Here is a 23402-nt window from a genome sequence, read left to right on the forward strand (position 1 = left end):
GCTCCCCAGCTCCCCCTGCTGATGAATCTGGAAATTGCATAACAATTATTGACAGCTATTTACAGAACAAAAACAGGCCATTTGAAACAAGTGACCCATCCCCGTGCTAATACTTCACATGAACTTCCTTCCATTCTCATTATCAAACAGGCCAGGTTTGTTCCCAATGAGTAATTCCTTGGCCTCACAACTTGGAGAATTATTTTAAAAATTTGTTCAAAACCTCTCCCATTATTCTTTTGGTACTTGGAGGGAACTGCTCTTTCTGCAAGCATCCACTTGCTCAATGAACTTCTCAACTTTGCCCAGTTGATGCTGAGCTATTTCCTGCAGACTGGAAGAAAAACTTTGAAAAGCAGCACTTCATCTGACACTCCCTAAGCGGCTCCAATCCAAACCATTGCAATATAAACATGATGTCTCACGTGGAGTGTTGGATTGAGTAAAGAGTTTATCGTCATATACATAAGTACAATGCACAGAAGCACTGAAATTCTTACTTGCTGCAGCCAAACAAGCTGCAAGAGAATACATTAAATTACCACTATATGCCAAGATTGAAAGAGAATTAAAAAATATAAAAGGATAGATAGATAAATATTCATATTCTTAGAAGTGAAAATTATTTCAGTTTCACTACAGAATGATTTCACAATTACTAGGATTCATTGCTGTCCCTCTGTCACCAAAGGATTGTTTCATTAAACTGTACCCATCCCATGCTTTTAGAATTTCTGTTCTCTAAAATAGAAAAATGCAGGCATTATAAATAAATCAACCAACCAAAACAATGTGTAATGTTTTCTTCCTCAGATTCATGCAACGTGGAATGTGTACGCAAGAGGATGGAACAAAAACTTCAGACAGCAATTAAAACATTAAGGAAGTCAATTAATAAACAACAATTTTATATTCAGTTTTCTGGGACAGAATATGAAGTTGCCCAGAAACCGGCAAAAATGCATGAAAACCAGATGTGCAGCACAGGTCAGGTGCTCCAGGATGGGAAATGCAGTAAGTATCATTCCAAGTGTGGATAAACCATTATGAACTGAAATTATGCAATCTAATTGAGATGTTCCCAACCACATTGTAATAAAATACTGGACATAGCAAGTTGAGCAAGATCTGTGGATAGTTTAACAAGTTGAAGGATCTTCATATGACCTTTTTTTCTTTGACCACACCACCAATTTACATATCATTTGCAATCTTATTAATCATAAGTCCTGCATTCATATTAATGTCATTAATAAGTTGAATGTTTCTGTTTAATCTATAAGGATAAGTTTCTAGCCACCACTCACTTTTCCATCCCACTCTGACCTCACTGTCCTTGGCCCCTACAATATCTCAACATTGAATTCAACATGTTCAGATAATCATCTTTTTTTCTTTCTACAAATGTTTTGGATATTTTAGTTTCAATTCCTCTATTATGCACTCTATTGCAGATATTCCTTCTGTTTGATTTTGCCACCTTCATTGGTTCTTTCACTTCTCCATTTCTGATGACGAGCCATTGGCCTGAAATGTTAATTTTTTTTTCTATCCACACACAGATTCTTCCTCAACTGCTGCCTGTTTCTGGCATTTTTTGATATCACTGAACAATGAAGATTTTGCTTCCTGAACACTTGAGTGCACTTTATGGATTTTGGGCTGCTGATCACAAAATCACCTTAATTTTTTTAATACTTTTAAAAAAATATATATAACATTTTGTGATCTCCTGTCATATTTTAAGTCAACTAGTATAGTGTCCACAAAGCAAGCTGTTTTGGTCAGACCAAGCATTTGTCTTAGGCCTGGGTATGCTTAGTCAGGTTCGATGCAGACAGGCTATAAAAGCAGGTCACATATACAGATGTTGTGCATTACATTGACATGATGCACATGCATTTCAGGCAATAGCATTTATTGTCTTCAAGAAGATTTAATGCAGCAGAAATGTCTTGTCAATATCGCAACAGCTGTGATACATTCTGTTACATTTTTGGCAAGTATACATTTGATGATAAATTGAATAAAAGTTAATTGAATACTTCTTCAACTTTGTGTGTGATACAGCAAATCTGAAATTATCTTTGTGTTTATCTTGAATTTGTTTGTCATAATGCTCAATTTTTTTTGTCAGGAAGCAAACCAACCTTTTGGAGAAAAGAACTGTTGTCCATTGCATTTGGTCATTTCAATATGCCTTGTGACTGCTTTGAGAATGTCAATCTTATGACTGCAATTAGTTAAAGTGATTATTAATCCAATTATTATTATAAACTTCATACTTTCAAATTTAAGGTAATCTCATGCCAAAACTGTCTTCAACAGAGGAGTTTAATATAAGTTGGTGGCAGAAACTGTCCTGGATGTTTTTTGAAAGATTAAAACACAATTTAAAGTGCTGCTCATCTTATGAAGCAGAGATCAAAAAGGGTTATTTTTGAAAAACAATTTCAAAATTATCCATGCAGTGTGTGAGACACAAATTTACCATGGTTGCCCTCCTCAAAGAAGAATAGAATAAATCAAAGTATTGGCTAACTTTCTTTTGATGGTTAGCCATCAAATTCACAGCTAGAACCTCTAAATTCATAATAAACTAATTAAAATTCACTAATATAGAAACAGGCCCTTCAGCCTATTAGACTATTTCAATTTATACTAATTCTATACTAAAGCTATTGTGCTCACTTCACATTGCCAACTCCCCCAGATTCTACCACTTGCCAACAAACTGTAGGCAATTTATAATAACTAATCAAGCTACAAATCCAAAATTCTTTGGGATGTGTGAGGAAATGCATGCTGACATAAGAACAACATGCAAACTCCACAGAGACAGCACCAAAAATTAGGATTCAATCTGGATTGCTGAATTGATGATGCAGGTATTGCACTCACTATGCCACTGTGCCACCTATGCCAGAACCTTGCAGCCATTTAATCAATAGATGGGATTTTTTTTCTTAATGAACATTAAGTCCTTGGATTCCTGCCTAATACAGTCAGATTCCTGTTTTTCTTTATCATAAAAGACATGATTTATTTTGTCTATCAATATAAAGACAGTGTGCAGATCTGACAAGATGACAAATAATGAAATGGCAGAAGCTGCAATCCAGAGACTTCCAGTTCACTCAGGTCTGTCTTATTCTTCCAGTCAGCTGTGAACCAGGACGCTACTACAGTGGAGAGCTCAACCAATGTCTCCTGTGTCCCCCCGGCACTTACCAAGATACAAAAGGACAGCTGTCCTGTGAGCCATGTCCAAGCAATGATGGTCAAGGAATAACTGGGGCTCGGAATGTGTCTGAGTGTGGAGGTGAGGACACTCTTCTTCTCATAATTGTACTTGTTCATTGATTGCTGGCTGATAAGAAGCTAGGCTCAATTTTAAAACTAATTACATCATTCCCTTTTCTTGAAAGTCTTCATTTAATTCACGATTCTACTTCTAAATAAGGGTGCTACTTCCAACCTGACTCTCTCCAAATATTCCCTTAAAACCATGATGCTATTAAGTTTTAATATTCCTAGATCATTTAATTCAGAAAAAAAATGTAAAGGAAGGAAACTTGTGATATAAAGATTAAAGTCAACCTTTTAATGAAATCCTTGGCAATACAAATATTAATTCCACATTTAGTCCAAATAATTTGTTTTTTTTAAAATATGAAGGATGTAACTACCCTCTCTTCGTCTATAATGTTATTATGAATATAAACTATAAATTTGATTGTTCTACCAGATTAGGTGCAACCTTGCCTTAATGTATAGCTCCTACCTGCCCCAGAAGTGAGCCCAAACATCCATGTACCTGAAACTCTCCCTCCTTAAGTAGGCATTGCCCAATCTTCCTATTGCCAGCATGTGGTATGGTGAATAGTCCTGAAATTTCAGCCCTACAGGTCATATTTTTCACTTTTATCTTACCTCAATTGGCAAACTCCCTTGGTAGGACCTCCTCTCTCTTCCTGCCTGTTGTTAGTACTAATATGGACCATGATCTCTGTCTGTTCACCCTCCTCTCTCAGAATGCCCTGCACCTGCTCACGCATTCTTGACCCTGACTCCAGGGAAGCCACAGATGGTCCTGGAGTCTCCTTGCACCCTCAGACAAACCCGCCTATACCCCTGACTAAAGAGTTCCTTCTCGCTATTGCTCAGCTAGTTTTTCAACTATTCTGCTTTTCAACAGGGCCAGTTGTGGGCCTATTGGTCTGATTCCTGGTTTCATTTTCTCCTGAGAAGGCCATACCCACCAACAGTATCCAGAACAGTATTATCTTTTGAGAGGGGAACCATCAGAAAGAGGAACCCTGCACTGCTTGTCTGTCCCTCCTGGACATTCCTACTTGCCCACCCCTTCTGATCCATCTAACATATCACTTTACAAAGTCCAGCTTCCCCAGAGAACAACATTGCCCACTTAAGTTGTGCGTGGATGTTTGCAACAACACAATTGATTTTCTTGTAATCTGTTCCAGGTCAGTGCTCTCCAGGGCATTTCTCTTCTGATGGGTTTAGGCCATGTCGATCATGCCCAATTGGTACCTTCCAACCTGAGCCAGGCCGCACACAATGCTTTTATTGTGGGGGTGGATTATTGACCAAATATGAAGCTTCAGTCTCATTTCAAGATTGTGAAACAAGAGGTAAGTCTAGCCACTGTTATTCAGGATATGTGAACAGTTCCACTGATAGCATTCCAGTGTTACGGGGAATCATTATATTTTATATTATATATAAATATGTCTTTAAAAGAGATTGTGGGGGTTTAGTGTAGGTCACTTCACAGAGTGACACTTCACATCTCATTTAAAATGCAAGAGCTTGGCTGAAGTCAGTCATGCAGGCACCAATGGCTTTGCAAAAAGACAATGGGATTGTTTTGGAAGGAATTTAAAAAATCAGGTGCAAATAAACAGCCCAAGATCAAAGTGCTGATAAAGATCTTTCAAGGATTGGGTTAGTCTTGCAAGAAGTTCTAGTTTTTACAAGCGGAGGGAGAGAGAGAGAGAGAGAGAGAGAGAGAGAATGAGCAACAAATCTCTCTCTGAAACCAACGAGAACCTTCCTGAGCAGTAACCATTTAACTTTTCACCAGAGCCTAGTGAAAATTCCTAAATGTTCATTTCTGTGCCCAGTATAAGAATTGCCTGATACCAATGAACTTGGAGCAGTGAGAAGTGAGATTGGACTGTGAATCAAAGAACTTTCCTGAACCTATACACATTACATACACGTGCCCTTAGAATTAGAAGGGGGTTTAAATTAAATTAATAGTAATAAGTTAAAGTTTGATCCTGTTTTTATGTTTAAAGGAAATTAAAAGCAATTTTTGTTGAAGTAACAATTTGTTTTAGTGAATTTCTATTGCTGCTGGGTTTTGGGATCCTCTGGACTGTAACACCAGTCAATGTGAGCATCAAACTTCAGATATGTCACTTTGTCAATTTGAAGAATGGAAAATTGCAATAAAAAATTGCAACAATTTTAAAGATTAAAAAAAATTTGCAAATAGATCTTGAGCATCACCAACGTTAACCAAAGCAGCTACAATTCTTTAAATTACCAAATGTCCAAACTGATTAAACTTCTAACATGGCTTGTATTCACACATTTGTCCACTTTGTCCCTGCAATAATTCTGTGGGCCTGTGATTACTCCCTTACTTCCACCTGCAACTAAGCAATGTACCTGCTTAATATGAATGGTGCCACAAAAGTTATCTTTTGGTTAAAATGCTAATTTCTTTAGCAAGTTTCATTTTAATTAAAATTTGATTCTTTGAATGCACCAGATGAAGCCTGATTCCAGTGGAAAGAGTGACTCAGGTTTTGTTTGCTGGGTTGAAATCTACATCAGGGTTTCCTACATTAAGGAAGACCACAGCAATTCAGTGACTGGCTTTTCAGTGACCAGCTTTTGAAAATATCTAGCAGATAAATTATTCCATGCTGGTAACATTGATTAAAACAGAGAAGAATTACTAACTCATCTGAATTGAAATATTTCCTGAATATTCACCTTTTAATTCTCACCTCTACTCCACCACATTGAGAAGTAATGTCTCCTCTTAACTGCATAACCCCAAAGACATTTCTGCTATTGCCCTCCTTTGAAGTTTCTCCACCCAGTACATTTGAGCCTGATTCCTTCATCTCAGAATTTGCCTGTGCATCTTTGTCCTATCCTGTCATTCATTTTGCTATTCCATACAGCCATGTTATCCATTTCACAACTTTCCCCAAGCTAAAGCTATTCTTACATACTCTTGTCCCTATGTCCTGCATTCACTGCGTTGGATTTAAACATCCAGTCCCAAATATAATGTTTGAACACGGTCTCAAATCGTCTTTAAATCTGTTACTTATACTCACCTTTTTAGAGCTCATTGTTTGTACATGTGATCCTTTTAACTCAGACAGTAGTTTTTTAAAATAGTAAATTTTAGAAATCCCCATGAATATCTGCTGATATTTCCCATTATAACAGCCTCAGACTCGAAATAAGAACATGCAGATTTGAAAAATTTTGACGAAATTAAGTTTTAAACAAACTTTGCATTCAAGTGGATTAATGCATTCCTGAGCTCACTTGTCCCTGTCTCAACCCCAATACTCAACAGGCTACTTTCCATCCTCCCTGGATACTTACTCCTCTCGTTCTGGCAGCAACTCCAGCCTTCAGCTTCTCTGCTTTATGTGTCGTCTCCCCCACCCCCCCCCCCGCCCTCCTTTTAAGACTGCTTAATGCTTCACCTCATTGACCACGTTTTTAGTCTTCCCACCTAATATTTGCTTATTTGGTGTGCATTCAGTTTTCTTCCCATTTGTGGGGGAACATTTTCCACAATAAAAAGGTAAATGAAATTTGCTGTTGTAGTAAAATTGCTTGTTGCAGACAATTACTTGCATCTTTTAATACCGGTAAGTGGTATTTTACACAGGATCATTTGCTCCACATTTAATGTCATTAACACAAGCCTTGTTTTGCTCAGATGCATTATATAAGCCACCATTTAATGTTCAACAGCATTTCATTTAATGAGAATTTTTAAATAAAATTTAATGTTTTATATATAACAGTTCTATGAACTTAATTAATCAGTGAAATATTTTTACCCTTCATAAACCTTTCCACAGTTCATTGTTCGCCTGGCCACTATTACAACTCCACCACACACAGATGCATAAGATGTCCAGTTGCAACTTATCAGCCAGAATTTGGCCAGAATTACTGCATCACTTGTCCTGGAAACACAACTACGGATTTTGATGGTTCTACCAATGTCACTCAGTGTAAAAGTGAGTCATTGTTGACATGAAGAAATACCAATCTCACAATTTTATTGAGATTATTTGTTCACTGAAGTATTTGCAATAATCGAAATGAGAAGGCATGATCTTGGAGCATTGTGAACATCCTTAGGATGTCTTAATGAGGATGTAAACATATGGGGTTTGTAGGTTAATTGGTGTATTTAGGTTGATGGGCTTATTACTGTCCTGTATCTCTAAATTATGATTTTTTTTACTTAAAAAAAACTTTGATTTAATTTATAACATTGAGTTTATTGTAGGATTCTACTTACAGAAGGTCTTTTGTACACCTTATGGAATCTCATCATTGTACCTTATTGCTTTTACTGAGAAAGGAGTTCAGAAGTGATGCAAAATGCTCTTTGTTCCATGTAGGATGGAATATCCTTTTCATCCTGGGTTTCTCTACCATGCAAACATGTATTGTACAGTCTTGCCAGTTTAATTATTGGAACATTTTGGCTTAAGAGTTTATGGTCCGCTGAATAGTGGTGATACCCCTCACCATTCTGAAGAGTCTAGTGATCAAGGTGTCAATAGTAATCTCCTTTCCAGCTCCTGCTGTTCTCCAGCCTGAGTTAACAAGATTCAACAGAAGTGATGTCAGAAAACTGGCTTAGTGGTAAACCACGTTTAATCGAAGTCCAAAAGCTTAACTTTGCAGTCAATCATTTAATAATTGTTTATAGATAAGAACATGTATGTGACTGAAATAAAAGCTGAAATATCAATTATTTGAAGTTATTTTTCAAACCCATTTTATAATATGGTAAGGAAACTGCTAGACATAAAATCATTAGAAAACAACAAAGAAACTTAACTGGACAGCTCACCAGAATCGACTTGGAGTAGAAAGGATTCACAAAGATGTTACCAGGAGAGGCAGGCTTGAATTGTATGAAGGGTGGATGGCCTGGGACATTGTTCTCCAGAGAATAGGAGGCTGGGGGTTGGGGGAGGGTGACCTTATAGAGGTATATAATATTATGAGGGGAAGAGGGAAGGACACTGATAAATTGAAGGAGTGCAGAGGAGATTAGCCAGGACATTGCCAGGACTGGAGTGGATGAGTCAGAGGGAGAGATTGGATCAGGTGGGTCTCATTCTCCAGGCTGAAGGGATCACTTAGAGGTTTATAAAATGGAAGTTGCATGGATAAAGTGAATGCTCATTCTTTTTCCCCAGGGTAGATTATTCTAGAAAGAGAGGGCACAGGTTTAAGTTGAGAGGAGAGATATTTAAAAGGGACAACTTTTTCATTCAGTGGTTGGTCCAAATTTGGAATGAGCTGCCAGAAAACACTGTAAAATGGGCACAATCAAATATTCAAAAGACATTTGGACAGATTTATGGATAGGAGGGGCTGCCAAGGATATGAACTCAATGCAGACCAATGGGTCTAGCCCATGATGCCTACTTGGTCGGTGGGACAAGTTGGATCAAGGGGCCTGTTCTGTGCCATGTGACTCAATAACATTCTGTTAGCTTTCCTGATTGCCAGCATACCTTCTATTTTAATATTGTGCATCCTTTATGAAAGACCAACAGTGCGGAGGAGACCTAGGAGACTATACAGGCTTTATTGAGTCACCAAACTATCCTGGAGATTATCCTTCCAATGTGGAGTGTGTTTGGAATATAAATCCACCACCAAAGCGAAGAATCCTCATTGTTGTGCCAGAGATTTTCTTACCAATGGAAGACGAGTGTGGAGATGTTTTAGTGATGCGAAAGAGTTGTAAGTAACCACTTTTAATATTTATTGTTTTCAACATTTTGTATCAAATTTATATTAATCCAGCCAAACATAATGTGCTGGAGTAACTCAAGCAACATCAGGGACAAAAAGAATGGTTGACATTTCAAGCCAAGACCCTTCACTGAACTGAGGGAAGTTCGTACAGAAGCAGTGTGGAGCAGTGAGAGGGGAGTCCCACACAGGGATGGTGAACCAGGCAGAGCTGAAACATGACAGATTGGGGCAGATGCCAAGCTCTATTTTATATCTCTCCACTTTTTAAATGTTAATTACAAATATTTTGATCCATTCTTTACTGATACTTTTCATTTTGTGCTCCCCATGTTGCACATCCTGTTTATAGTTCTTTGTTCTAGTTTCAACAATATTTTGTACTTCTGCGGTGTTCTTTTTTCTTCCTTTTGTTAAAACATCTCCATGTAAAGAACACGAATAGCAATAGGTCAGTTTGTCCCTTGAGTCAGTTCTGGCATTTAAAAAGTTCACTTTTTTTCCACTCTCTTCTCATACCTCTGGACTCCCTATTTTTGCCTCGACTATATTCAGTGACTTCATCCACACAGGGGTTTTCGAACTTATTTCCACTCACATATCACCTTAAGCAATCCTTATGGCATAGGTGCTCTGTGATTAGTATGGGATTACTTAAGGTGGTATGCGAATGGAGAGAAAAAGTTTGAGAATGCTTAATTGATGAAGCCTTGCTGAAGACAGGGCTTGCTCTGCTTCTGCTGTATGATGCTATTTATGATCTGAAGGCCTTGGACAACTCAGGGCCTCACCGGCCAAACTGCGGCCCGATTTGTAAAGGAGGCTGGAAACTTAACTGCATGTAAATGTGGACACAGAGAGCAGGAGAACAGCAAGGTAGACAGTTTCCTAGATATTCCAGGCCCAACTTAGTGTGATGAGTTCAATGTGATCATCTGAAGTTTGAAATATAAGGACACAAATGCAAAATATTTATTCCATTCCCAAGATATGCACATACAAATTAAATGCCTTGTTTTTATATAGGTTGAAGCAATAATAAAGCAAGCCATGTTTAATGCAACCGAGATCCCTTTTCTTTATGATCCAAATGGTCTTTTATATGTATAAAGAAACCTTCACTCATATCCCCCATTTGCAATTCCAGCCCTTCAGTGAAGCATTGTATGCGCTCCTTTATTTTAAATACATTAAAGTCTGTTTGGAAGTGGTAATATGTAAGAAGAGGAGTGAAGGCAAGTTAGCATGGACATCCTTGATATCTAGAAATTACTGAAAAACATTTACAGCTTCTTCAAAAACTGCTTGCCGCTGACCAGATTATTTTTTCCAAACCAGTGAAGCAATTAGACTACATTCATGAAAAATGACAGACTTGCAAATTATGATCGGTGCTCTTAAAGCATGCAACATTTAATTCTAAGCCTAAAAGTGATAAAATAAATGTTGTTCATCCTTAAAACAAGTACAGTTTTAGAGAATTTTCAATTTATATTCTGTTATTTACCATTTTATTTGCAGCTTCACCAACATCTGTCACTACCTATGAAACATGCCAGACCTATGAAAGGCCAATTGCCTTTACCTCAAGGTCTCGGAAACTATGGATTCAATTCAAAGCTAATGAAGGGAACAGTGCCAAAGGATTTCAAGTTCCATATGTTACATATGATGGTAAGGAAACATGGGCCGAATAGGCAAGAATGTTCTTCCTTTCTACATTGGTGGTTTGAATATTTTTATCCTCCCTTCACCAAATTCTCTTTATAAACTATTCTTCAAAGTATGAGACAATGCAGTGAATCTGATCCATATATAATTTCCCGTCATGAATATTTTTCTTTGAAAAAATAGCAAAACGAGGAAGGATTCCCATGGTTATCAACCAAGATAAATGATGATGATGAATTTATTATCATGCAATGTACATACATGTGCCAAATGCTTGCTTTGCCGAAGCTGAGCAGTAAAAGTGTGAAAGTGAACTTATTGAATTAAATTTAAAAAAAAACAATAAATACATTAGATGTAAATATTCACAGTAATCTTAGTTCAAAAAAGTGTCTTGCAATAGTGGAGACAGTCCCGAATAGAGTACCAAGGGAGGTTTAAACGTCTGATAGCCATTGGAATAAAGCTGTTCTTGAACCTACAGATGCTGGTCTTCAAGCTTCGGTACCTCTAGCTGAAAGAGGCAGTGAAAAGAGGTTGTATCTAGGGTGGTGGGATCCTTTTCGATGTTAGGAGCCTTCTTGTGAGCACCTCACAAAGACGTCTACAATGAATGGGAGGTCAGAGGCTGTGGTGGACCTTGCTTGTTCCCTGCGTTCCTGGGCAGTCAAAATCCCAAACGAGGCGTTGATGCAACCAGTCAGTATATTTTCCACAGTGCATCTGTAGAAGTTTGATAGAGGATCTGCCACTATGCCATATCTCCCCAGACTCCTTAGGAAGTAGAGGGTTGGAGTGCCTTCTAATTGTTATGTCCGGAGGTTATTTCTGTACCAGCACATTACAATTACATTGATTGTTCTATATTATAACTTCATGAGTGCAATCAGGCTGGTGATCTATATTATTCTGTTTGTGGTTCTTTGCTATTCTACAATGGAAGTCTCTCTTAAATATTCATTAAAAATTATTATTGCAGAAATTATTGGGACTATAAGTCAATGGATCCTAGTTCTGGATAATGTGTTTCCTAAGTCTTTGAGGGATGTGCCCATGTCATTATTGGATACAGAGGCTGCTTTCCTCCAAAAATCTATAGATCTCCACAGTCTGGAAGATTTAAGAAAGAAGGAATGTTCAGATTAGCTAACAATCTATTAATTATAGGCAAGATGTGGAATGATAATTAAAATCCTTATAATATAGGACACTTAGAAAATTATAATAGAGCTGTGAAGATCAACAATTTAAAGATGTAACAAATTGCAACTTGAGGGAACCGATTTCTGATGGTGTATAAAAGAGAAACAAATTTTTGTGGTATATTTGAACTTTGAGAATTGCTTCAATAATGTGCCCCCCTAATTATTAAACAAAACTACAGTGGCCAGGATAGATTGGGGCATGATGAGAGGTGGATATGGTTAAAGATATGGCAAATGGATTGCTATGTGAAAAAAGTGATGTATTAGTGTTAAGAGGGATCTTGTACCAACTCACTGTAAGGAAACACAGGGACTTCAAGTAGTTAGGAAAATGGTGCATTTAACTTTATTGCAAAAATATTTGAGTAAAGACTGGAAATTCTCAGTTGATCTTGAAGGGTATGTCTGAGGTTATAGTAAATTTGATAACAACACAAGAAAAGTTATTATAAACTATAACATGGGAAAGAACCACAGGATGCCACCATCGGATTTTACCCATGTCACACTGAGCTAGTTGCTTATGAGAGATCGTTCATTTAATTGCTGTCTGCATTGCATGCCAAAAATCTTATCCAAAAAGGGTCATTTTAATACAGCATGGTGATTTGCTCAAAAAATTAGAATGGTTGATTTCATAAGCCTGCTTGCAAATAATAACTGCTAGAGTATTTATCCAAATTTAAGTAGCGAGCTGCCTCTTGATTCTTTTTTCTCGACTAGAGGATTACCAACAGTTAATAGAAGATATTGTCAGAGATGGCCGTTTATACGCTTCAGAGAATCACCAAGAAATCCTTAAAGTAAGTTTATGAAGAAGAAAAGAAATGACTTCTACTTGTGACCATGTTAAAGAAAGTTTTCAATTGTGAACTTTTTTAAAATATAGGACAAGAAGTTGATCAAAGCACTCTTTGATGTATTGGCACATCCTCAAAATTACTTCAAGTATACAGCACAAGAATCAAAGGAAATGTTCCCAAGATCATTTATAAAGTTGCTGCGGTCCAAAGTTTCCAGGTTTTTGAGGCCTTACAAGTAGGTTTGCTGCTAAAGATCATTTTACATGTTGTTCTATTGCAATCTGGAAAAAGAGACATTCTTCCTTCAATACCAGTTGTCCTGATTTCTCCTTACAATTCAAACTTTTGTTTAATTGCCTTCTATTTTTAATTTGAACATTTTTTCCTTCTTCCTTCTTGAAGATCATATACTAAAATGTGCTGAAATATACAAGCAATTGTCCTGCTTTGGGTTGATATTATTTTGAAAGCAGAAAGAACTTAGGAAGCCTCATGTGCATTTGACTTTGGCTGTAAAATGTGTGCACTACAGGTGGCTGCCTTTGTTATATGTTCAAAGAACATTTGATTTTAATAGACAAATGATTATTGACAAAATTTCACTTTTAATCTCCTCTAGAGGGGAAAAAATAGATCCAGTGGAACAAAATTGTTTTCTCAGCATGTTGGAAAGTAGCAAAAAAATTGGCAACTACCTGCAAAAGTATCAAAATGATACAATAGAAATATAAAAAAAATGTAACTAATATTTGGAATTTTAATTGCACTTCAACGCTGTATTTGAATCAATTTAGAAAAGAAAATCTAAACGGTCTTCTCCTTAGATCTAAAAGTACTATTTGAATTGTATAAATTCTTAACCATCCTTCAGAAGCAGATTTGGGCAGTCATTCTAGTATCCCATTCTGAATGATCAAAGAGAATTAAATTTTGTTTACCTCTGGTGGAGGCACACTAACGTTATGCTTTCCACAAATTTGTGGTTTTTTTTAAAAAAAGATTTTGAAAGCTTAACACAGATTTTCAACTTTTTATTTTTATCATTTCATGGCGGGAGCAGAGGAGGAAAATTATTCCCAGTATGTTCTGATATCATAAATTGCTTGATGCAGAATGTGTTTTAATTAATGGTGACCCTTCCCTTACAAAGGAAAGCAGGCATAGGCAATCTCAGCTCTTTGTGGTACAGCCATATTGGTTGTTTTTTTTATCTGCATAGGTGACATGAATTGGGAACATTCTGTTTTTGTCTTTAAAAACCAATGCATTCTTTTTGTATTTATGCTACTGATTTAGTTGATGTAAATGGTAGCAAAGCTACTGTCTGATTTACTAACTGGAATAGGCAGGTCTTCCTGGTGGACTGAAGATTCATTATCTGTACAGAACTGGAAGTGTTTTACAGATTCTTGTGTTATTTCTCCTATTCTTAGGTTACTGGTCTGATCGATACTTTACCTAAGCTTTAAAAACCTGTAGATGCTGCTTTATTACCAATGTGTAAATTATGTACAAATGTTGGCATTTTTTCCATATGAAATTAAGTTAATATTTACCATGGTAGTTAGAAAAAAGTTAAGACAAACTGTATAAACTACAATAAGATTTTGTTCCTTTATATAAATGGCAGTGGTCACTGACTTTCCATAAGGGATCTGTGCAGTTTTGTTCACACTGCCAGTTTTATCACTGTAAAGCGTTGTAAATGTAACCTATAACCCTACACATTTTGCTTTGGTCACCTGATTTTCTCTCTGTATTTAGTTTTATTTTCCGTGTTAGATCTCGAAAGCAGGCACATAAAGGATTTTGTCTGTTTAATCATTTTCATAATAAACTTCAAAGATTACTTAAAACCTAAAGTAATTAAGTATTGGTTGATGTATTTGTGGATAGCGAGTATATTCAATTTGTATTTCCAATTCTGTTTCCTACCTGTTAAGCAGAATTTTGTATTTCCAATTCTGTTTCCTACCTGTTAAGCAGAATTTTGTATTTTTACTCAAAAGTAGCATTAGAACACATAATCTGACTAATTTTACTGTAATCAATTGCAGACTTTCCTAATTCGATTTCTGAGATAAAGTGAGCACTCGTACAATTCACGGTGTTTTCCAGGAAGCGACATGAACCAGTGTGCATTATATGATTTTGTTTGGAAAGCATGCATATCAAATTCAAGTACTTTCTTATCAGATAACCCATTCTTGTCACAAATATATAAGGTCCATATTGCTTTTCAGATCTGCAACAGTCTTCCAGATATTTACATATTCTAGACACTTACAAACATATTACAATATACAACACAGTACAGGCCTTTTGGCCCTCAATATTGTGTTGACCCATATATTCCTTAAAAAAAGTACCAAACCCTCCCTACCTCTTTATTTTTCTTCTATCCATGTGCCTAAGACTCTCTTAAATGTCCCTAATGTTTCGTCCTCCACCACCATCCCTGGCAAGGAATTCTAGGCACCCACAACTCTGGTGTTTGCTATTCTTGTCCTGGGAAACAGACACTGGCTGTCCATCCTATCTATGCTTCTCATAATCTTGTAGACTTCTATTAAGTCACCTCTCATCCTTCTACATTCCAAAGAAAAAAGTCCCAGCTCTGCTAACACTGCCTTATAAGATTTATTTTCCAATCCAGGTAAAATTCTGCACCCTCTCCATAGCTTCAACATCCTTCCTGTAATGAGGTGACCAGAACTGAACACAATATTCTTAAATGTGGTCTCACCAGAGATTTGTAGAGTTGCATCATGACCTCTGCTCCTGAACTCAATCCCCGTATTAATGAAGCCCAGCATCCCATAGGCCGCCTTAACTATTCTATCAACCTGTGTAGCACCTTTGAGGGGGATGTATGGATTTGAACCCCAAGGTCCCTCTGTTAATCCACACTCTTAAGTAACTGACCATTAACCCTGTACTCAGCCTTCTGGTTTGTCCTTCCAAAATGCATCACTTCACACTTATCCGGATTGAACTTCATCTGCCACTTTTCCACCCAACTCTGCATCCTGTCTATATCCTTTTGTAACCTTCAGCTCCTTCCACAACTCCTCCAACCTTCATATCATCTGCAAATTTACTGACCTATCTTTCTGCCCCTTCAATTAGGTCATTTATAATAAAATCACAAAGAGCAGGGGTCCCAGATCAGATCCTTGCAGAACTCCACTGACATCCAGGCAGAATACTTTCCTTTCACTACTACTCTGTGCTCTCTACCTGCAAGCCAATTTCTTACCCACACAGCCAAGGTTCCATGGACCCCATGCCTCATGACTTTCTGAACGAGTCTCTCATGGGGGACCATGTCAAATACCTTACTAAAATCCACATGGACCACATCTTCTGCCCTACCCTCATCAATTTCTTCTGTTACTTTCTCAAAAAACTCAGTTAGGCTCGTGAGGCATGACCTTACCTTCACAAAGACAAGCTGTCTATCCTTAAGAACTATCTTCGATAGTTTGCACACCATTGACATAAGACTCGCCAGGATTCTCCTTATTACCTTTTTTTAAATAAGGGGACTACCGTATATTTCAGCATGTAAGTTGAGTCATAAAACCCTAAAAAAGTCACTCAAAATGGGGGTCGACATATGCTGGATATACTTTTGAAACCTTATATCAACTCAAAATCCAATCCACGCCAATCCGGCATATGTCAATCCTGGAAGCCCCGATTTAGCATATTAGTTGACCAGACTGCCAGTGCTACTGTTCTCCGACACCTCCCCACCACTGGGCACCACCCACCCACACTCCTACCCGGAAGCCCGAGGACACCATTCCTGTCCGGTAAGCCAAGGATCCTGCTCCAGAGAACGAGGTCGCTGCTCTTGCCCGGTAGGCCAAGGTCTTTTTTTAAAAAAAAAAATTGCTCAATTTACTGCTTTGTTACCTAGTGATTGGGGTGTATTAAGAAAATTTTACATTGTTGCTTGGAGCCCCAGACAACCCAAAAATGGGGGTCGACATGCCAGATATACCATAAAACCATTAAAATTAGGGTAAATAAAGTGGGGGGTAGTCAACCTATATGCTGAAATATACAGTATATTTGCCCTTTTCCAATCTTTTGGCATCTCCCCTACAGCCAAAGAGGACTCAAAGATCATAGCTACTTCCCCAGCTATCTCTTCCCACAGCAACCTGGGCTGTATTGCATCCAGCCCTCAGGACTTATCAATCTTAATGTTTTTAAGAAGATCCACACTTTCTTTTCCTTAATCTCAACATTGTACAGAACACAAGCCTGTTTCATTCCAACCTCACCCTGATCAAGATAATTTTCTCTTGTGAAAACTGAAGCATTCATTCAGGATCTCCTCCACCTCCAGCCACATGTTGCCTCCTTTCTTCTGTTCTTCACATGCACATATAACCCCTTGGAGTTCTCCTTAATCCCACATGCCAAGGTCTTCTCATGCCCTTCCTGTTTTCTATATCTAATGTATGCTTCCTTCTTCCTCTTGACCAGCTGCCTTACCTCTTTTGTCAAACATTGTTACCTTTTCTTCACCTATTTTCCTTGTCCTCATGGGACAAACCCAAATGCCTTGGCTATTCTAGTAAGTCAAACACTGGTGCTCAAAAGTGAGTGGCTACCTTCGAAGTGTAAGTCAGGAACACATTGCACTTGCAGTTGGGTAATAACTCTGAGATCCTCACAAGCATAATGTCTTCCACTAACATATCAAGTTTTCACTGTCTACCATGACCAGGATTCCAGTGACAATAAAGGAACTTCCATTCATGTTCAGGTCAGAATTGTGGGGAATTTGGAAGGAACAATATTTGCATCCATCTGAAGTCCTTTTCCATCCCAATGAAGGGAGAGGGGACTGGGATGTTGTGGTAGCTTGCTTCAGTGAGTAAATCCTGGTCATGGTAGACAGTGAAAATTTGATATGTTAGTGGAAGACATTTATGCTTGAGAGGATCTTAAGAGTTATTACAGCTGTACCCAACTCAACTACAATATGATCCTGCCTTATAGTTTCGAAGGTAGCCACTGACTGTTGAACATTCAGTGTTTGACTTCCTAGAATAGCCAAGGCATTTACATGGCTATTCAGGTACAGATTCCAGTTCGTGGTGAGTTACAGACCATTGATTGTTGGCAATACCTTAAAAGGGAAGGAAAATTAAATGTCTTCACTAGTTAGAGGTTATTACTGCCATCACATCTAGGTCTGAATATTATTTGCCACATGATCCCAAGCCTGGTTGTCATTGAGGACTGATTGCATGAAAGTATTAAAGACTTCGCTACACAAGAAATTGTGAATGGAGCTGAATAGTTTTTAAATGGATTGGCTGCACTTGCAACAGGTTAAAGTTGGCACAGACTCAGTGGACACGATTTCTCCCTGTGGTTCTTTGTTAACCACTTGAAGATGGATCAGGATAATGGGTGGTGGTGAGGCAACTGATTTCCACTAGAGGGCACAGTACCCAGCCTCAATCATTATGTACAAAATGTTTCATTAATATGCTTTGATTTTTTTTACTTATTTCCATCGTGTGAAGAGGAAAAGGGTAATTTTCTCCTTAAATTTTTTAGGCCTAACTAATTCAAAGGATTTATTTAATTGGATAACATTTTAAATTAATATTATGTTGTTGCTTATCTTAAAACAGAAAATGTTAAAATTAAGATAGAAAGTTAACAGTTTTCAAATATGAGACCGTGACAAATGCATAGATGATGGAATACAGTGATTAAAGTATTTAGCTTTATTTATTTTTTACGCTAATAATGGGACTTATCCCTATTCCTCAGCAGGAACAGACACACTGTTTTCCCTGTGCTAATATCTTGCACACAAGTGGGTCAGAATGATCTCCCAACTTTTAATTCCAGAAACAAGCCGCGTCGGGTTTAACTTGGCAATTCCACTAACATGAGTGAGAGAAGCTGGCTGATCAGAGAAAGGAGGAAAGCAAAATACTGGGCTGCTGTAGATCTGAAAGCAGGAATTAGTCGACAGGTGAGATTAGCATTTGTGGGGAGAGGCCAAGAAAAAAATTCGACAGGTGCTTTCACAAATGTAGTCACTGTTTGAGAACTGGTATGCCTTGAGATGGGACTTCTCTGCAAAGGCTGTTGCACGTGTGGGCAACCAGACCATCCCAGACTGGACACTACTTGGAGCTTTCCTGGAAAAGTGCAGCCACCAATCCCAGACGTGTGGAAGAATGACCCGATCATCACATACAATTATGTCATTCTCAGGTTGGTTTATTTTTCTGATTACAAACTTTGGAAATTTTGTACCACTAATAAGTTCCTTAAAATTTCTTGGCTTTCACTATATAGTGATTCATTAACAAAAATGGAAGAATAAACATATGACTGGCTAAATTAGTGAATTTGTTTTTTGTAATATTCCTTTATCTTTCATTCAAGTTCATACAGGGGCCAATCAAGGACGCTTCTGAAATATAGTGGCAAAACTTTGAAAAGCTGGTCAAAGTTCTACCTTTGACAGAAAGCAGAAAGTCTTGACTATTGGAAAACAATTTACTAAACATGTTGTATTTTTGAACTACAAAATGAGCCTAGAAACATTAATCAGAGGAATACACGCAGAAATTCATTGTACGAGATTGTTCCTTGTAGGTGCTTGTCGTAATAGGAAGAGAGGTAGTAAAATTCTTCCTCAGATAGACTAATACCATATTGCTGCAGGATCTATAAAACACAATGGAAATTTGTAAAAACCACTGTCCAAAGTAAATTTTAAAACAACATCTTTCTATATTGGAGATTATTTTGTTCATCTCAAGACTTTCACAATAGCTTTTTTTTTCAAAAAAAGTGTATGTACTTGTTTCCTGGATCCATTCATCTCACCGTGTTGCACAGGGCAACCAAATAATCATTTGGTACCTTATAATCTAACTACTTTTTTATTTAATTTGCAGGATTCATATGGCAATGCCACCTTTCATCCCTACGCCTTACTATCCTTGGAAAGGCAGCGGTGAGTTGTTACCTTGAACCACTGTTGTCCACCTAGTGAAGATGTTCTCGAAGCACTGTTATTTAAGTAGTTCTGGAAAGTTGATTAAAGTGACAATGAAGAAACAATTATTGTGTTTAACTTGTACTGGTCCCTTGCTTCAAGGTGTTGGAAGTCATGGTGTTGGCAGGTACCAAAGAAGTTGAAATTTTAGTGTCTCTTATACACTGCAAAATGGCACATTTCAGATTTTCAATTCGAAACAATGAAAAACAAAAACCCAAGGGACCACCTGAGGAAAAAAAATTTTTTTTTTTGACGAGTTAAAAACTCTGAAAATCTTCCCTCAGTTATTCTCCTGCATTGAAATGATTGGAGTCACTGTTAGGTGTCTAACCCTACAATTCAATCGGTAGCATAACTGCTGGAAGATTAGCATGAAAACTAGAGTGGACAGGCCAGCTGCCCTGAAGGGGGGACTGCCATATTTCTGAAACGACTGCGTTCTTGCGGAAATATTAGGCTTTATTTGTTATACAAGTTCTACCTGAATTTTTAATTGTGCACCAAGCTATGATTACTTAATAATAACCCTAGCTCTTAAAAATAAATCTTTACAGTTGATTCCTCAATGTCATTTCAATTCTTTTGTTCTCACAAAAATTAGACCACATAATACTTATTGATTAGATGAAGTAGCTTTCAGTATGCCTGGCTGTTTAACCAGCAGTGAACACCACTAAAACTGATAGCACCCAAATTCATGAACAATGTATATGCCAAGAGAGTGCTTTGTCTTTGTGTTAAATTCTTGAGCATCAAAAAGTTCCAAAACAAAAGAGCAGCACACCAACCTGTCTAAATAGAAAAAGTGAGAGGTAGCCACTCCCTGTCTCATCGTAGGCTTTAAAAGTACGGCGCATAAGCTTCCAACATTTTGTTATGCAAGGCTGGATCCGCATCATTAAATGAGTAAATGTCTTGTGTTCTGTTCCGGGGCTCATCTGTCAGAGAGAAGTATACCATGATAAAATTCAACAAGGGCTTCAGAGTGGAAAAAAAAACTGTATGAAATCTGACACAGAATAAGGAAGTTCCTTGGTTATGGCAAGTCTCCACTCACCTTGTAAGTTGACAGTTTGAATAACTCTACTGGCTAAATAGCTTTCTGCAACACTGAAAAGAAAGATGGGTCTGATGTACACTTCCTTCTCTATTTTCTGTTTTGGGCATGCAAATTTATTGGTTAGATTTATGACTGAATGCTAAGGGCTTAGGAAGTCATAAAGGTATTCTTTCACTTCATGGGATTCCAGTTAATCAGCTGTGCAGTGTCCCAGGATAGGGAGCCCTTTGTGCCGTTTCCACTGGGCCACCCTTAACTGGGACATTGACTGTTTTTCCACTGAACACCACTCATTCCTGGGGATCAGAGTGTTCAACCTTCAACTGGAAACGGGTGATTTTCTGCAATCCCTTTTCCACTGGTTTTATTAGCACGCCAAAAACGCCAAGGATAAGGGTAGGGGTAGAGGCAGTTAATCCCTGGCATGAACTGATGTCATCTGATGCCGGCATTCGGACAATATTCCTTTTCATCTGGACCCTGTCTCAGTAAATCCCCAGTTAATTCCTGGGACAGGATGCCAATGAAAAAGGGGGTCATTTTTTGTTATGCAAAAAAGATTCTGCTTAACCTAATCAGTGAAAAATTATATCATTATTGTGCCATTTCATTCACAGACTTTACTCGTAATTGTTATAGATTTGCTTTGCTTGCATCATTCTTTGCCTTCACAGTGCATTTTCACCAACTGTCGATTTATATTAAAATATTGTCTTAAGTTACAATTGGCACCAAGGGAAAGACTTGTTTATAAATTCCTTGTCCATTGATGAAAACCAACAAGATGAAAGATGACCACCGCCTCAAAAGCTTGTTTTAAAAAAAAAATCAATGGTTCTCTGTTCAAGATAAATTTTAATTAAAAATGTATCTCTAATTTGAAATAATGTCCTTCACTTTAGACATGATCTACATCTCACAATTACGCTCGACAACAAAGATTTTGCTTCCTGAACACTTTTGGGTGTATTTTATGGACTTTGGGCTGCCGATCACAAAATTCACCTTAACGTGTTCCTATCGACCACCATTTTTGTGATTTCCTGGCATATTTTAAGTCTGCTTCAACCATAAACCATACAAGTCTCTTCCCTGCTGATCTTGGTGCAGTCAGTGATGAACCTGGTGAAAGATTTCACCAGGAGATTGCAACCATAGAAAAATGGTATCAGGGGAACTGGAATCCATCAATGCTTGCTGATAATTGTTGAACACTGTCAGGGGAGTGACCAGACACTGTGTACATAAGAAAATCAGAAGCAAAACATTTTTTGGTCAACTGAACTAATGCAATGAATCAGAATCATTATGCTAAATTCAATAAAAGCTTATTTAATGTTTATCCCATTCCTACCTAATATATAAAATCTGAAACCATCTTTGTGTTCAGCTTGAATTGCCCATCATAATTCCCATTTTGTTTTGTCAGGAAGCAAACCTTTTATAATAAAAATAATCTTAAATCTTATCGGTAGCTCCATCAAGTCTCAAAGTTTCCTTCAACAAGCGGCTCTGCATAATCCAGACAGGAGCTCCTGACATATTCTTTGGCTGGTGTAAGAGAATCCAACCTGATAAGCAGTAAAGAACCTCTGCATTTAAAGGTATCAGAAATTAACTTGTGCACCAAAATCTTACCAGTAACTAAATCAACTAAAATATTATGTAGATGTGAAGTGCCCTCCACAGTGGCAGAAACTGATCAAGTTTCTTCCATATCAACTCAGCATTTTACTGCCCATTTTCAACTCTGAAATGAGTGGCTTGCTGAGCCACTTCAACATTAATCACATTGGTTGGTTCTTGGATCCAAAGAGATCTGCTTAACTCATTTCAGTTCTTGAATTTAAATTCTCCAGTGATCATCATGAGATCCAAACTCACAGTTCTGGATCAACAATCCAGCAATCTGGGTACCCGTTCACTAACCAGACCATTCTATTACTGCGACCTCATCAGACATACCGGGATCTTTGGATGTGGGATCCTCATTCTCTGCAGTGGGTTCATATCTAGTTGTCCCAATGACAAAACAAGGCGCTGCAGAAATTCCCTGTATGCAAAATGGCCTGTATTCTTCGTCTCATACTTTTTTGCCAGCTCTTGGAACTCCTCTGGTTTAATAGGTATGCAGAACTTTTTCATTATAGCTAGATGGTAGAAATTTGAAGAGATGTACTTAAGTATTTCAGTTTCTCACATACCAAAGCAGGTGTGCTTTGGAATCACAGACTGGAGGAGATTCAGGAAGGGTGCAACAACTACATCAACGAGTATACAAGCACAGTGACCAGCTACATAGGCAAGTGTATAGAGAATGTCACGGTGACCAAACACAGGGTAAATCAGAAATCAGGGCAAGAGAGTGGAAGTCCTTGCACCACTCAGAGCTCGGGACACTGCTTTCAGGTCAGGCAGTAAGAAAAGCAAGCGCCGAACTCTCTGGGGCAATAAGGAAGACAAAGTGGAGGTATACACAGACGATCCACACACAACTATGCGACATGAGGTGCATGTAGCGAGGTATTAAAATT

The 23402-nt window shown here is 37.8% G+C and overlaps 2 protein-coding genes across 12 annotated transcripts in view; one reads left to right on the forward strand and one right to left on the reverse strand.

Annotated features, from left to right (window-relative positions):
* The window catches only part of scube1 (signal peptide, CUB domain, EGF-like 1), a 224172-nt gene extending 209556 nt beyond the window's left edge, over positions 1 to 14616 (forward strand). For all 8 annotated transcript variants that reach the window (XM_069903410.1, XM_069903409.1, XM_069903408.1 and 5 more), the window contains 8 exons: positions 814 to 1014; positions 3161 to 3322; positions 4488 to 4655; positions 7149 to 7310; positions 8866 to 9063; positions 10597 to 10749; positions 12675 to 12754; positions 12841 to 14616. In XM_069903410.1, coding sequence (XP_069759511.1) covers positions 814 to 1014; positions 3161 to 3322; positions 4488 to 4655; positions 7149 to 7310; positions 8866 to 9063; positions 10597 to 10749; positions 12675 to 12754; positions 12841 to 12993 — 1277 coding nt within the window. In that variant the 3' untranslated portion in view covers positions 12994 to 14616. The remainder of the gene's footprint in view (positions 1 to 813; positions 1015 to 3160; positions 3323 to 4487; positions 4656 to 7148; positions 7311 to 8865; positions 9064 to 10596; positions 10750 to 12674; positions 12755 to 12840) is intronic.
* Positions 7599 to 23402, reverse strand: part of efcab6 (EF-hand calcium binding domain 6) — a 100276-nt gene continuing 84472 nt past the window's right edge. Inside the window, exons 28-31 of one of the 4 annotated variants that reach the window (XM_069903406.1) lie at positions 22834 to 23018; positions 20597 to 20746; positions 14690 to 14729; positions 7599 to 7898 (exon numbers count right to left, since the gene is read on the reverse strand). In XM_069903406.1, coding sequence (XP_069759507.1) covers positions 7789 to 7898; positions 14690 to 14729; positions 20597 to 20746; positions 22834 to 23018 — 485 coding nt within the window. In that variant the 3' untranslated portion in view covers positions 7599 to 7788. Of the gene's footprint in view, positions 7899 to 14689; positions 14730 to 18997; positions 19472 to 20596; positions 20747 to 22833; positions 23019 to 23402 lie in introns of those variants that run through there. The other 3 variants (XM_069903407.1, XR_011346579.1, XR_011346578.1) reach the window with 3 other exon arrangements.

This window comes from Narcine bancroftii, chromosome 11 (assembly GCF_036971445.1).
Source record: "Narcine bancroftii isolate sNarBan1 chromosome 11, sNarBan1.hap1, whole genome shotgun sequence".
In the NCBI taxonomy this organism is placed as follows: domain Eukaryota; kingdom Metazoa; phylum Chordata; class Chondrichthyes; order Torpediniformes; family Narcinidae; genus Narcine; species Narcine bancroftii.